The following is a 15,154-nucleotide window of genomic DNA, read 5'->3' on the forward strand; positions in this document are numbered from 1 at the left end:
TTTGCAATTTCCATATATGACCAATGATGTTTATTATCTACAACTCACAACTTTTCCGTAGTGTGTGTCCATTTGGGTTTGGCTGGTTAACAAAGAGCACTCAGTAGGTTTAGCTGGTAAATCATACATAAAAGTGCTCGGCACACAGCGGCTCTATTGGATCTAATCCGTTGAGCTCCGCCCAGCAGCTCCTCCAGCTGATGCCTGTTTGCCGCTGCGTGTTTGGGATTGTTGTGATGGGAGGCCGCGGCCATCTTGGATCAGCACCGATCCACACAGCGAGGAGCAGGACGCACAGGACGACTGAGCTCGGGCACTTGGCTAATGGTAGCCTGGCGTCCTAATTAACCACACCAGGGTGTTCTTCGATAGTAATGTGATCTGCAGACTGCGTTTCAGCTGTTAGCCATTTGCGTTGGCGCAGAAATGGTCCGAAACAGCGTTAATGGTTGAAGTCCAAGAGAAGAAGGGCGACGGCGGTGCACATCCTCGGTGTATATTTTTTATTTTTCTGAGGCGATATACTATGAATGGAGGATAAATGTTGCCGAAGGCTGACAGCTGCAGTTTTGTCCTCTTCTCGCTTTTCTTCGTCCTCACTTTAACGGACCCTCCACGGACAGGTAAATGCACAAATCACTGTTCGGAGCTAAGCGTACTTCATTCAGCTCCGTTTACCGAGGAGACGAGAGGCTTTAGGCGGCGGGTCCGACGAGCAGGCCTGCTGGTGCTGGTAGGGCTACACAGCACAGCAGCCGATCTTCAAGTGCCATGGGAATACAAAGACGCAATGCCCTTTATGTTTACAAACCATTGTGCATTCTTGAGAGAAAATATGACGCGTCATTTTACAACAAATATATGATTGTTAATCCGTTTGTTTAAGTACATCATGTAAGTCTCACGTAGCACCACACACACTCCGCAAACTGCACTTTGGTACAGTTTGGTGCACCAATATTTAATCATATCCTTGAAACGCAAACAGGCTGTTTAAATAAGTGTAGAAAAACATGCCACAGATGGCAAAATTAGAAGAACATTTTCCAGTGTCTATATACACATTGCTCGCATTTATCCCATTTGAAAAAATGGCACAGTTCAGATTTTACCCACTATAAACTGCATTTGGTAAATAGATTCATGAGACAAAACCATCTTGTGGTGTCCTCGGGCTGTGTCTTGTGATGCTTGCAATTGTGTGTTCATTAAAAACAACACATAATTGGTTCAAAAGTTGGTTTCCCTGAGAAAACAATCATAACACCACAATCTGCAGAGAAAGGTAGAAGGCAGAAATCCTTCCAACTTGTTAACTAAATTTCGTCTGTGACTGCAGATATGTATATTTGATTAAGTGGACCTGTCTATTTGCGTGCTTTTGTTTTTGCAATTATTTGTCTAGACATTTAGATGGGCAATAATATGCATCAAAGTGAAAGAAAAAAGTAACTGAGAGAACTACCGGTATTCTATTTGAATTCAGACTACAGAAATAAGGACACCCCATATGCCAACTAATGCAGAGAAACTATATTCATAAAGCACTGCTGGTCACGTTTCACCCCTGAACAAAATTTGTCTTCACAGGATAAAGTATATTATTTAGTGATAAGAGCATATTCCTGACAGTTTAAAATTCCTTTGAGACCACTGCTCAGTGAATCCTTAGTGATAAGCAGGTATTTAATTAAATAAGATAATATTTAGATAAAACCTTGAAGCTTGTTGGATGACATTTAGAAACAAGTACAACATATCACTTTATCCTTATGACTGAAAAAAATGTGCGTTACACAGTGATTATCTACTGCATACATCCAGATTCTCATCTCCACATAGCAGAACTGATACTAAGAAAAGGCCACTTCAGCAAAAGATCTCACCTCGGGACAGCTGTTATCAAACTGATGGAGCAGCCTCATACAGTTTTGAGAATCTTACATTCATAGTTTTATCAATGTAGAAATAATTTAAAAAAATATATCTTTGGGCCTCATTGAACCAAAATATCAAGTAATCTGTCTTTTCAGTAATTTCTCGACTTCAAGTTCAAACTTTGAAGAAATAAAAAAATTCGAATTGGTTTAGATGAAGTTAAATCTAAGAGTATTTAATGTAGTTTGCTACAATATAAGTAATGCAGACACTTTTCCCCAACTCCTCCTCCAGTTGTTTGCCTGTGTAAAGCTCTGAGTGAGTGACAGCTGGATTTAACTAATCACAATGTAATGTAAATTTTGAGCAGAAGTGATTGACAATAGACAAAATGTACATGGTCTGTGATAAAACCAAAGTCGTGATCTGGCTCAGAGAAAATTGTGATTTTCTTTTTTTCCACATTGCCATCCCTAGATCAGTCTCATTTATAAATATGAAAACACAAATACGTTTTGTATAAGGCCTAACTTCAATGTACTGGTAGTACTCAAAAAGAATATTGGAAGAAACACTTCCCTTTTACTGTAGATGGGTTTTGCAATAAATGACTACACAATATCAAGCTTGAAACAGCTTGCAGATGTGGTGTTTGAAGCAGAATAACATTTGAATGGAGAGTGGTTTTGGAAAAATGTGAGTGTTGCAAAAATTGTTGCCAGTGTGCATGGTCAGGCATGAAAGCACAGTAGAGCTATCCTCCCGTCCACTTGGTTTAACCGACTTTAAAATGCCCCTACAGTTGTGAGGTGACTGGGGAGACCAGCACTCTCAAAACAAGAACAAATGCTTTTGCGACTCACAACAACTCACAAATGAGTTGAGCAACATGACAACCAGAGTGTCATTTAGAGTCACTGAGCCATTCCTAATGAAGGGCAACTTTAAACTTTTCTAAGTTACACACAGGATAGTTATTCTAATGTTTCTATTTGTTACAGGTCCACGACTAGCTCTGGCCAGATTATTGTCAGGTAAGCAATTTCCTAGTACAGCAAGATTTCATATACAGTTAGTTCAGAAGAGCATTTATTTGAGTTTGATCTCTCATGATCAGGTCCCATTGCAGTTTTCAGGGCGACCTGGGGCGAGCTAAACACTTTCATGCACATGCGTCTCTAATGTTAATCAGATATGGCGTGGAGACCCACTTAGTGTGCACTGTGGCTCAGAGATGCTGCCAGATAAAAACCTTAGGAACTGCTCATTCTGTCTCTGCTGTAGGTCTTCTTAGAAATGGAGCTCACCAGTTTCAGCAGAAAGATCCATAGTGTTATGTTTTGAACCGTCTATGAACTCTAAACAAAAGTATTTTTATGTTGTTTTTTTTATGGACTGGGGACATCTGTGGAGGCATCAGAAATCACAAGACTATATTGTGTGTATTTTCATGTGTGTTTCTACTTGTATGTGTGGTTAAAAACAACTAAAGTCTGTGCATTTTCAAGAACCCATTATTAGGGGAGAGCAATATTGACAAATATTTCTTATGTAGTTAGTTATTTAGGTAGTTAGGACAAACACCGTGAGTTTGTGCTGTTTTAATATGCTATTTAGTAGCCTTTCTAAAAAGTATGATGTTGTTTAATAAAATATCAGAGCAAACTTCATTTTAAAGACCACTTTAGCATAAAAAAATTCAGTAAGCTTTTCCCCCCCTAAAGAATGTATACAGCAATAAAAATGTACAATGTGTAAAAGCTTGTTGGTATTTATAATGAGTTATTGTAATTATTTGACCCTACACAATTCCATGTTAATGTACCGATGAAGAGACTTAGAAGAAAAAAGTTGTTGCTTGTGCAAAAAGTTAATATTGCCCCTAAAAATATTTTTATTTATTGAACAATAGGTTTATATAGAAATTATTGTGGTTTGCCTGTTTTTAAATGTATAAAATATATATGTTTACATCTACAATAAATTATTGCTATTGTCAACACCACCCAAAGTTAGAACTTTATGAAGACCCCGTGCAGTAGCACAGGGACTACCTCCTCCTTTCACATGTTCTCAAAACATGGTGAAATAGTGTTAATTTAATAACTATATAAATTAATAATTTATTATTAATATTATTTCCTATAACTTTTCTAATGAAGGTTTTTCATTTGTGAGCCTCTCTATTGTTTGGAAAGTATAACTTCTTTTTCAGCATTTTGGTGCCGCAATGTTTCTATTAAAGGTATGATGACCATCCAAATTGTGTTTTTGTGTTTCAGAGCAACGCTGTCCAGGGCAGTTTGCCTGCCGCAGTGGAAAGCTGCAGTGTATCCCTTTGTCCTGGCAGTGTGATGGCTGGACAGCATGTGAGGACAAGAGTGACGAGATGGACTGTCCTCGTGAGTAAACACACACTACTGTGCGCTCAGGCTGGCACAAAGCCTTGACTTAAGTTCAGACCTGAGCTCCATCACTGTCAGTTGCATTTTTGAAAGACTATTGTGGTCACATGACTTCTGAGGGTGACTGGACATGTGTCTGTCTCACGCCTGTTCAGTGCTGCTGAGATGTTGCTGTTCTAAGCCCTGTACTCAAATCCTTTTGTTTTCCCCTTTTATTAAGTCGAACGACTTTATCCTCAGATCTGTAACCACATAATGGGAATTATTGAAAGGATTGAGTACAACATGTGACCTGCATACTGCAGTAGCTCAGCTGGGCTTTCCAACAACAGCAGTGCTTATTAAGGCCTTGGGATTGTTTTCATTCATAAAACTGAAGCACATGTCAATGTGCCTAGACGACAGGGACAATAATTACTGAATGGGCCATACATACATATATTTCAAAAAATATTACATATTTACATATTACTTTTGAATTGTTACATTTCTAAAAGTTACTAGAGGGAATTTTGGAGAAAATGTCCTTTTTGCTAATTTGAAGATCCTAATAGCTTTCTTAGAAGGCTTAACTCGACAAAATGTCCTCAACATAAACATGCAGCTATTTGGATTCATAGTGGCTGATTAGTCTGAGGAGGAATAGTCAAACCTGTTAAGTACATGAACTGAAGAAGAGTTAAAGTATCCTCTGCTCCTGTTAAGTATCTTCAGTCACCTTAAACATTTTGTCAATTGGAAATTAATTTTGATACTGCTATCTGGCATTTTTATCTAATTCTGAGGGCTCTGCTCTTGCATTGTTTTCTTGGACAAAACAAATGGCATGTACCACCCACCTCACTCAGTAAAATTATCTTTTTGATTTGAAAATTCCTTATAATGGGGAGACTTTGCAGAAAGGTTGTGAGTTTATCAATCATATTTCAACCAAGAACAGCTCAAGATGCATAAAATGTCAAATAATTCATACTGAGTTTGGCATAACTTAGCCTTGAGACAGATCTAAACTGACAAGTAGTGATTGACCTTGTGTCTTGTGTTTGCAGCTCTAAAGGAGGAACGGTACCGCTATGGAAATGGCTTTGACCAGGGAGAAGATGTCATTGGTGTAGCCCAGCCTGTGCGCTTCAACAGTAAGCTTAATCATGCACTGAGTAATTTTATGCATTTAGATACAGCGTTATTAATGTACTATTATTGTCTGCAGAAAAATGTCCTACTGGGTGGCACCACTATGAAAAGACGGCCAGTTGTTATAAAGTCTACTTGAGGAATGAGAACTACTGGCAGGCTGTGGACACCTGTCAGAAAGTGAATGGCTCTCTGGCTACTTTTGTGACCAACGAAGAGCTGCAGTTCATCTTAAAGATCGAGGTAGACTTTGACGACAAAGTCTGTGAGCGCAGAGACCAGTGCAAGTGAGTTTATTTAAACTTTAAAATAAAAAAATATAAATAAACCTGCAAATGAGATTTACTAACATTTTACACTGTGTATGTTTTCAGATTTTGGGTTGGCTACCAGTATGTGATAACCAACCAGAATCACTCACTGCAGGGCCGCTGGGAAGTGGCGTATAAAGGTACCAGTTAAACATCTTTTGTTAGTCTGCTTCATATTAAGTTTAACATGTGTCCTTCCTTGGTACAGGTGCTATGCAGGTATTTCTGCCACCTGAGGGTCTGGCCTCCATTGGTGATGCTTCTCCCTCCCAGGACAATGTGTTCTGTGCCCAGCTCCAGCGCTTTCAGATTAAAAGCATGAATGAAAGGGGTCTGCATAGCTGGCACGCAGAAAACTGTTACAAGAAGTTTCCTTTTCTTTGTAAAAGAAGTATGTTATAACATCACAGCATCTGTTCCCTTTTATTTTTGGCATTTGTTTCTGATTTTATGTATTTTATGTTGCAGGGCAAACTTGTGTGGATATAAAGGACAATGTTGTGAATGAGGGGTACTACTTCACCCCAAAAGGAGACGACCCGTGTTTGAGCTGCACGTGTCACGACGGAGAGCCGGAGATGTGTGTGGCAGCTCTGTGTGAGCGGCCTCAGGGCTGCCAGCATTTCCGCAAGGACCCTAAAGAGTGCTGCAAGTTCACCTGCCTTGACCCAGGTACACCCTCCTCCCCCACCTCAAATAAGACTTAGAACAGGGCAGTAACTACTTTGTCCACAAGGAGGCACCAGTAACAATCATGTGCCTTGTGTTCTACCAACTCATTTCAGTGTACTAGTAGTCTACCTGCTTAGTACTAAACCAACCTGTCTGTGTCATAGATGGTAACAGCCTGTTTGACTCAATGGCCAGCGGGATGAGGCTGATCGTCAGTTGCATCTCTTCCTTCCTCATCCTGTCCCTGCTGCTCTTCATGGTGCACAGGCTGCGTCAGAGGAGGCGGGAGCGAATTGAAACACTAATTGGGGGAAACTGTAAGCAGCAATTTTAGATTTTTATCTTTCCTCACCACTGAATCACATTGGGCGAAGATATGCTTCTTATTAATTTAAATTTGACAACAATCCTTCTTTCTCTCAGTGCATCATTTTAACCTTGGGCGGAGAGTTCCTGGGTTTGACTACGGCCCAGATATGTTTGGGACTGGCCTTACCCCCTTACACCTGTCTGATGATGGAGAGGGAGGAGCCTTTCACTTCCAGGAGCCGCCTCCACCATACGCTGCTTACAAATACCCCGACATGCCCCACCCGGACGACCCCCCTCCTCCGTATGAAGCCTCCATCAACCCAGACAGTCTGCTCTATGTGGATCTTGGTAAAAAAAAACAAACACCGTAACTCCTGTAAACACAACGCTACCTAACCAACTCCACACAATGCAGCGGCTTAACATGAAACTGCGCAGTGTACATGTTTTTGGTCATTGTGTGATTAACTTGAAAGCTAATCAAGACAAGACAAACCATGGTTTATACAACTTGGAGAGTTCAAGACAAATGGTGTTCCTGACACTGTAGAACATGATGTCGTACTTCTACATGGGGGGCAAGAGCCATTTCCTATTAATTACATTGTTCTTTGACATAAAATTTTGCAAAGGTAAATTCCCAAAAATGGAACCTGATCATTTCTATTATTGACTAGACCCAAGACCATGCTATATTACAACAAAAATCTGCAGGTGAACAAAACTGATTTTAGCTAAAGTGGTATTTATAGATAATATTATGTTTTCCTGGCTTAAGTTAATTTGTGCTTATCGAAAGGACATTGAATATTATGCCAGTTTTCACAAGGATAGGCCCAGTAATTACAGAGACAGACCATAAACTAGGACTAAATGTCTCCATTTTGACTATCTCTCTTGCCTACCAGTTCAGACTGTAGCCATAGGAATGTTGCGATGTGAACCCAACCTATTGATAATAATTATTTTCTCTTTAGGCCACACTGGAGTTGCCATGGTACCAGGCCAGATTAATGCCATTGGAGATGGACTACAAGCTGATATTCCTAACCCACATGGTCCAGGGTCAGTGATGGCCCCGCCTCAGGAGAGAGAGGACTCCATAGACAGCAGCACCCTCCTGGTGGGGCCGGACACCCCCACAGAGGGCCCCATGGCTCCAAACCCAATGTCCCCTGACTCCTCTCTCAGCACTGCTGTATAGGACTGACTCAGCAGCAGGACTAGTGCGCAGTCAGGAGGTCCTCTGAGTCTCTTGAGGACACAGCCCACTGCTCAGTCACCACGTGGAAACTTTGATTTAAAAAAAATGTCATGACATTTGAAGTTTGTACAGAAATGATAAATAGTTTGATTAAAATACTTCATGTTTTCTAAAGAGACTGGCATCCGAGTGATCAAAAGACTGTGGGGCAGGAGGAGTTAAACAGGACATGAACTGAAGGGTCTGTTTTTACTCAGAACCCCAAAAAGAGCGACGCTTTTGAACTGCTGCGACCTGGCCTTAGATCCAGATGCTCTGCTGTAAATACAGGTCTCAGGTCTGCACTGGTCCAGTTTATACTCCTGTGTGCTGCTCCTACCAACAATGACTTGCAGCTTTTAGTTTTGTGCTCTATGTTTTGAATCAGATGAATTTGTATTGCTCTATGATCATTGTTTTCATTAGCTGTGCTTGTTGCAGCGTGCCCTAACTTTTCATTAGCTAATCTTCCTTCACGTTCATATTTGCGTGGTAATAGGCAGGTGTCTTTTTGAAGATGATTTGCAGTAAAAGATATTTTGTAATTGTAAAGTTTAAGATGACTTGTTCTGGTTAGATTTATACGAGAATCATTGGACATACATTGTATCAAAGCTCATTAGGGTACTGCAGATTGTTTCTGATGATAATATGACTATAGTCTTGCTTTTGTGTGACAACAGAGTAAGCACAGAACTCCCCCATCAACCATGGTGTGAAAGTATTACATGATAATTATACAGGGATGTCACTATGAGCTGATTGCAGGGTAGTAATGTAAACGGCATTTTATTTAACTATGGAATGCCAAATATTGTGCACGATCTTTTTTTAAAAATTTATATGTACTACTTTCAGGGGAGGGAGCTTTTTGTTAACATGCTTCTGAATTAAAATCCTCAATGTTGATCACAGTACAGCGGCAACATTAAAATTATACAAACATGACCTAAACAGTTTAAAATCAATTTGACCAGAATTGTAAATCTGAACAAATGGAAATATATGTTCTGCTCTCAAAAGTTGCAGTGTTTTCACACTATTTTTTGTGGGTAATATATAGACATCAGACATGCACATGATTATTCTTTAAAACTGAAGATAGACCTAACTTTAAAAACATGCAGCTCCATTTTAGACAGCCTGATCTTTTTGATGTGAATGCTTCCCGATCACCCCCACTACATTAGTGTGATTCACTACAGGCCCATTTTGAGACTCTGGGTTACTGACTTTACCTAGTATTTTGGGGTCAGTGAGTTCTTTGCTCTTTTTGGAAAGAAATATAACATTTAAAAAAGTCTTAGTCCCATTTGAGAACATGCTTTTGTTTGGAAGACAATCACCTAAGCTACAAATAATGAGAGAAACCCACATTCACCAGCGTAACAACGGCTTCTGATCTGCCTCTTAAGTGGCTATAAATGTGTGATGCTCTGTAGATCTTATGTTTGAATGTAATGAAATTGTATTACGCTTTAAGCTACCCATCATTCAGTTATTTTTATTTGGCTTTGACAATTTCTTGTGGATTTTCTGGCAACATTAATTTTGTTGCTGACGATTTGGGTTTCTTTGCCTAATTTTTCCATACTGCTTTTTGGACCTGTGGTGCATGATAAATATTTTCTTTTGGCATGATTGTAATTGTAATGGCTTTTCTTTGGCAACATTTTGAGCTATCAGATCTACCATACTCGTACTCAACTCAACCAGCTGCGTTATCCCGTTTGTTGCCAGTGTGAAACTGATATCCCATTTTAATACTGTAAAATAGAATACATTCTGTCATTGATTTCTGAGCCTTTAATTGAAAAGATGCTTTGTTTTGCTAGGGCTTGTGTTTCTAAATGGTGGATTTACATTTGATCAAATGCCAAATAAATTGCACCATAAAGGATGACCACTGCGTCACTGGACATTGCACTTTGTGTTGTGGTGACATTTAGCTTCTCTGACTTGTGGAGGGAAATCCTGCCAGCAAATGTCAGGGATATTAAGGTCCGATACGGGAAAGTCCCACAGGTTACAGGCTGTTGGATAAATCTACTTTAACCTAAAGACTCAAATTATTTGAAGTAAGGAGATATAGAGCATCACGCTGTGACTGGAGACAGCGATAGCCAAATGCAGTACAGAGAGTATAGAAAGGGCCCTTTGTTCACAGGCAGGAGTGAACCAATCATAAAACCTGCTCCTGGATGAGAGTGGAGTGACGCTTTAGGACTTTAATATAATAACGTCAATTCTGTTTTGAATAGTGGTAGTGATACTTATTATTTTTTATAGGCCTACATCATTTTTCACATGTATATATTTTTACACTCATTATTTGGGTGTTTTTAATAATAAGAACAATGAAAAGCTTCTTTTATAATCATTTCAACTCTTGATGTTGATAATTTGTTTAAAAATTGCTACAGCCTATTTTCTTCCCAGTTGAATCTGTACCCAACTCCATCCCAATTAATAACCTATTACTTTTGAATCAGATTTGCATGTAATGGAACAATGTGTAAAACTATACATTAGCAGGTGTTTAAGTTTCTTATTTTCAATTTTCAGGAAAAAAAACAACAACTTGTAATTAACAGAGACATAACATAAATAGATGATGACAATTTTCTGGTGTCCTTAGAACAAGCAGCACATCCCCAGAGCTTTCTCATGGGATGAATGGTTCTTGTTACTAGTCATTGGACATCGTGCTGCAGCGGGGTGTGGGGGTGGGGGGTACACTGGAGCTGTTCTTGCATCAATGAGCCTGTTGATCACTTAAGACCACTGGTAATGACATGGTTCAGCGATCAGACCCAGACCAAATAAAACCTGGATTTTACCTGCTCTCCTATTTAAGTTCATCCATCCCACTTATGCACCGGTCTACCTCATGCCTTTAAACTTGTTCGGAATTGCAAGGATGACGATTTGGACTGCTGTTTTCCTCATGGTTATTCTTTCATATATTGAAGCAGGTGAGATTCGTGGTGTTGTTCGTATGTAATGACTTTTAACTTAATAATCATTAAAATAGTGACAATGTTATTTATCTCTTTCAGATGACTATTGCTACAATGAGCCATACTGTGGTAAGCAAACGTGATACAGTATGGCTGTACTTTAATATACGTCTATCTTGCAAAGTTTTGGAGTGTTGTTTTCTTTGAGACATTTTTATGACCAACTAAAAGACTTGCACTGTAGAGGTTGTTCAGTTACAATGGAGATAATATGCAAATGAGTTCCCACTTAATACAATTGTCCCTTGTTCGATTTCACTTCACTTATGTGATGTGACAAACATTAATTTGTTTACATAATGTGTGATATTATGAATGTGTTTACATACAAGGTGATGTGATATTAATAAGTGGATTGTTGTGTTTCCATAGATCCTTACGCGTGGGGGGACTTTTTTCACTCCTGTCACCCGTTACTTGAAGAGCATCACTCCCCTATTGACCTGGATCTCCACATGAGCCGGAACACCTCTCTGGACGCCCTGCAGCTGGAGGGCTTTGAGGAGGTGCAAGGAGGACACTGGACACTTGAAAATGACGGTCATTCCGGTAAGCATACATGTTAATGGAGAAGGCTGTTAAAGGACCCATATTATACTGTTTTATGATCTATGTTGTAATTTTGTTTCCTCATCACAAATATGCTTGGAGTTGTGTGTTGTTTTATTCACACATGTTTAACACACAAACCCTGCATATGTATGCTATGTTCTTCTTTGGATAATTTCAGCCTTAGAATTGGCAATCTCTACAGAAATATAGGTAAAAGGAGCTATTCACTTGAAAACTACTGCTTCATGACATCATAAAGTGGAATAGAGAATTGTGTGCTTTGGGGATGTAGACAAACTAATAATAAAGGATTACTCAGACTTGTGAGAATTAAATAAAACTCTGGGTATGTTTTTGATTTTGAATCTGTATGTAAATCTAACATGTATTTAAGTTACCTAGAGGAAGTACAAACTTCTAAAACTTAATATTAGTCTGTCACCTGCACTACAATACTACTACTCATGCTTCTACTACTGTACCACTATTTAAACAAAAAGAGGGACTTTAGCGACTTTAACCTGATTATTCCAGTTAGGAATAATATCTTGAGGCATGGACAATAGTAATAGTAAAGAGGATGTGAATGGATGAGGTGGCATGCTGGTTCAGCATGCTGAGATGGGCATTTTTGTGTATTATAGTAAATACAGACACATAACATTGTTGTACACTGAGTACAGGATCAGCACAGGCTCTGTCTACAAACAATTAGATTTTTACCCACCAAATTAAACTTGCTGCCTTATAGAGAAATTTAATTTATGTGCAGTGCCAGCCCCACTCTGCCAGCTCAGCCCTTGTTTTTTTCCTACATCAAGTATAATATTCCCTACAACAGAATGGACAATACTACCACAAGTTGTCTGTGTCCTGGGTCCCTTACTGATTCTTCTCCTCCGTTCGAACCCCAGGCTTATGTCGCTTTTTTCTCTGGCTGCTTCAGTTTATTACACAACACTGCCTATGTACATTTTGGTATCTCTGATCATATTTACCCACCGCTTGCAAGTCTGGTAAATCATCAATCTTTTGCTGTACTGTTGTTTTTATGTCCATTGCATCTCTCCATTGCAGTGGTGCTGTTAGTGGGTAGTGGGATGTCAGTGAGTGGGGGCGGTCTTCCTGGTCTGTACCATACTCTTCAGCTGCACTTCCATTGGGGCAGCCCAGCCACCAACGGCTCTGAGCACACACTGGACTCCCGCAGATACCCTATGGAGGTACAGTAGGGTCAGTAGACAGAGCTGTGCCCACATATAGAGTAACTGCTTTGGGCCTGCTCACTCTGCTCTGCTCTCACACTCAGATGCACATTGTCAGCATGAAGTCTATCCACCCAAATGTGTCTGCAGCTCTAGACGACCCCACGGGGCTTGCCGTCCTGGGATTCTTCATTGATGTCAGTACCTACACACATGTTATAGTTATTGTATTAAGTTTAACAGCCATAACACTTTCATAATGTCTAATTTTACCTAAGTTTATTTGGGTGGGTCTGGTTAGCACTTCGATGAGAGACCTCTGACAGGTGCCACAGTGAGGAAACAGTGGCTCTAGTCTAGTGCATACTGTTGTGTCCTTAAGCAAGACGCTTTGCTTTATTTTCACTTTCTCTCACCTTGGCAGTCTAATGTAAGGCACTATAGAGTATGAATGAAATCCACTAAGACCAATTAATTAGCATAATTATTAATATGCACTAAAGTTGATCCTAGTTGTTCAATAATGTAGATATTCTCATAGATAAGTATTCAGTCTGCCTTATCATTATTGTGCCCTCATTAGAAAATATTTTTTTCTAATGTGTTTTAAGTGGGTATGTCTATAAATATAGTGGCATTGGTTGTAGATGAACTAGATTTGCAGCACCAAAGTAATGCACCCATTACTTTATGCAGCATAAGATGAATGACTAATCTTTAACATAGAATAGTGTTCCAATATATGGACAAAAGCATTCCCCTGCAATGGAAGCCATCTTTTAAATAAATGACAAACAATAAATTATGTTGAAAATATTGCCAATTCGTAATGTAGCTTTCCTTTGTTCCAGGTGGTGTATGCGGACAATGTGCATTTCAACTACATATCACAAAAGCTTTCCACTGTAGCACACAAAGGTAAGAATTTGTCCGACATTCACAGTTCAGTGGAAGTGTGTAGATGCACTGTTTATGTTTTCATTGTTTCCAAAAGGACAAGTGTCTAAAATAAAGCCCTTTGCGCTGATGAGCCTTCTGCCAAAGCACAACCTATCTCAGTACTACAGATATCACGGCAGTTTGACCACTCCCCCATGCTCCCAGGCTGTTGTCTGGACAGTGTATGAGGTCCCCATCTACATCTCATGGACTCAGGTAAGTTAGCATAAAGCACATCCATGTCCTCCAGTAGACACAACGTTATGGAAAGATGTGCACAGTTAAGTTCCCAGGCAGATTAAAAGTGCACTGTGTAACATCTGTGACGCTCCCATTTGGCCCAATCAGGCCAAGTTACAGGTCATATCTGTGGAGAGGCGAGTAAGAATACATGTTGTTATGGCATTTTCAGCTATAAAAAGCACCTGTAATTGATTAAATGCAAAATAGATAGGCTTAATGCCATACCATTGAACACTATGGGCAGAGCAATAACATCTAACATCTAATAACAACCAAGGAGGTAGCTGACATAGTGCCTCTGTTTGCAGCTTGCCCAGTTCACGTCCCAGATTTTCTCCACAGAGGAAGACGCAGAGCAAGTCACGCCTCTTCAGAACAACTACAGACACATCCACCCCAAATTCAGCCGCGTGGTCTCTGCATCCAGGGATGCACGGGTCCTCCTAGCGACCGCAGGACGCCCTGTCAGCCCCTCTGTGGTACTGGGGCTCTTTCATGTGTGTTTATTAGGGCTCCTCACTCTGGTACCTTAGAACAACACAAAAATACTGGAGATGTAACTCTAATCTGAACACTGTGATGTATTTTGTCATCATAAGGTTAGAAAGATGAAAATAGGTGCCTTACATGACTTGAACATTGTATTTGATAATGACTTATTGCATGTGTATTCATTCATTCATTCTACATATTTTTACTATCTGTACAAACCATAGCACATTGAGCTGAATGGGCCATTTAGAAGTATTTTGCCAGTTTGACATCCATAAACTCACTACAACTAGAAACCTTGCCTTGAAGATCATTTGACTGTACAAAAAGAAACATTTGGATTTCTGGGTCCATCTCAATGTGAAGGACATTCTTGGTAACCCTCAGATGAACTGGAGCCTGTTGTCTTTGTCTGTGATCACAAGCCATCCTCTGCCTGTCACCACCACACACACGCACACACGCACGCATGCACAGAAGACTTCTACCCAGACCCCCCTGACGTAGATTTTTGAGAGTTCCAGCTGGAACAGTCACAATAACCAGTGTTTGTTGACTGCATTTTATTCAAATGTATTATCTAATCTTATTACATTAAGTTCACTTTCAGAACCGTCATGTGACTCATGAGCTTTTTAGTATGAACTCCACACAACACTCAGTCAGAAGAATTTTAAGTCACACAAGAAAAATTCTTTGTACAAGTTATTTGAACATCGTGTGGCTTATTAGCATTGAGGACACAACT

The 15,154-nt window shown here is 39.7% G+C and overlaps 2 protein-coding genes across 4 annotated transcripts; both read left to right on the plus strand.

Moving 5' to 3' along the window:
- Positions 1-89: 89 nt before the first annotated feature.
- Positions 90-9,858, plus strand: dgcr2 (DiGeorge syndrome critical region gene 2). 3 transcript variants are annotated; one of them, XM_020925177.2, is made up of 11 exons: positions 90-623; positions 2,880-2,912; positions 4,161-4,280; positions 5,333-5,419; positions 5,494-5,704; positions 5,792-5,868; positions 5,937-6,119; positions 6,197-6,400; positions 6,565-6,717; positions 6,824-7,060; positions 7,690-9,858. In XM_020925177.2, exons 1-11 carry the CDS (start codon positions 542-544, stop codon positions 7,914-7,916), a joined length of 1,614 nt encoding a protein of 537 aa, XP_020780836.1. In that variant the 5' UTR covers positions 90-541; the 3' UTR covers positions 7,917-9,858. The 3 variants fall into 3 exon arrangements, with proteins under 3 accessions (XP_020780836.1, XP_020780837.1, XP_055009151.1); XM_020925178.2 differs by lacking the exon at positions 2,880-2,912; XM_055153176.1 differs by lacking the exons at positions 90-623; positions 2,880-2,912 and adding an exon at positions 2,965-3,316.
- A 950-nt stretch (positions 9,859-10,808) lies between these two features.
- car15 (carbonic anhydrase 15) lies at positions 10,809-15,151 on the plus strand. The gene is made up of 8 exons (XM_020925341.2): positions 10,809-10,930; positions 11,015-11,044; positions 11,348-11,524; positions 12,605-12,750; positions 12,837-12,929; positions 13,584-13,650; positions 13,727-13,887; positions 14,223-15,151. The coding sequence occupies exons 1-8, from the start codon at positions 10,846-10,848 to the stop codon at positions 14,445-14,447; spliced, it is 984 nt and encodes a 327-aa protein (XP_020781000.2). The 5' UTR covers positions 10,809-10,845; the 3' UTR covers positions 14,448-15,151.
- The last annotated feature ends 3 nt before the right edge of the window (positions 15,152-15,154 follow it).

This window comes from Boleophthalmus pectinirostris, unplaced genomic scaffold, assembly GCF_026225935.1.
Source record: "Boleophthalmus pectinirostris isolate CB_2022bp ecotype Guang Dong unplaced genomic scaffold, ASM2622593v1 HiC_scaffold_18, whole genome shotgun sequence".
NCBI classification, from domain to species: Eukaryota; Metazoa; Chordata; class Actinopteri; order Gobiiformes; family Gobiidae; genus Boleophthalmus; species Boleophthalmus pectinirostris.

Coding starts and splice junctions, on each gene's coding strand:
- car15 (XM_020925341.2), top strand. CDS start 10,846: ATGCCTTTAAACTTGTTCGGAATTGCAAGGATGACGATTTGGACTGCT. Junction 10,931..11,014: donor TCTTTCATATATTGAAGCAG/GTGAGATTCGTG, acceptor TATCTCTTTCAG/ATGACTATTGCTACAATGAG. Junction 13,888..14,222: donor TCTACATCTCATGGACTCAG/GTAAGTTAGCAT, acceptor CTCTGTTTGCAG/CTTGCCCAGTTCACGTCCCA.
- dgcr2 (XM_020925177.2), top strand. CDS start 542: ATGTTGCCGAAGGCTGACAGCTGCAGTTTTGTCCTCTTCTCGCTTTTC. Junction 2,913..4,160: donor TCTGGCCAGATTATTGTCAG/GTAAGCAATTTC, acceptor TTTGTGTTTCAG/AGCAACGCTGTCCAGGGCAG. Junction 5,420..5,493: donor CCAGCCTGTGCGCTTCAACA/GTAAGCTTAATC, acceptor TATTGTCTGCAG/AAAAATGTCCTACTGGGTGG.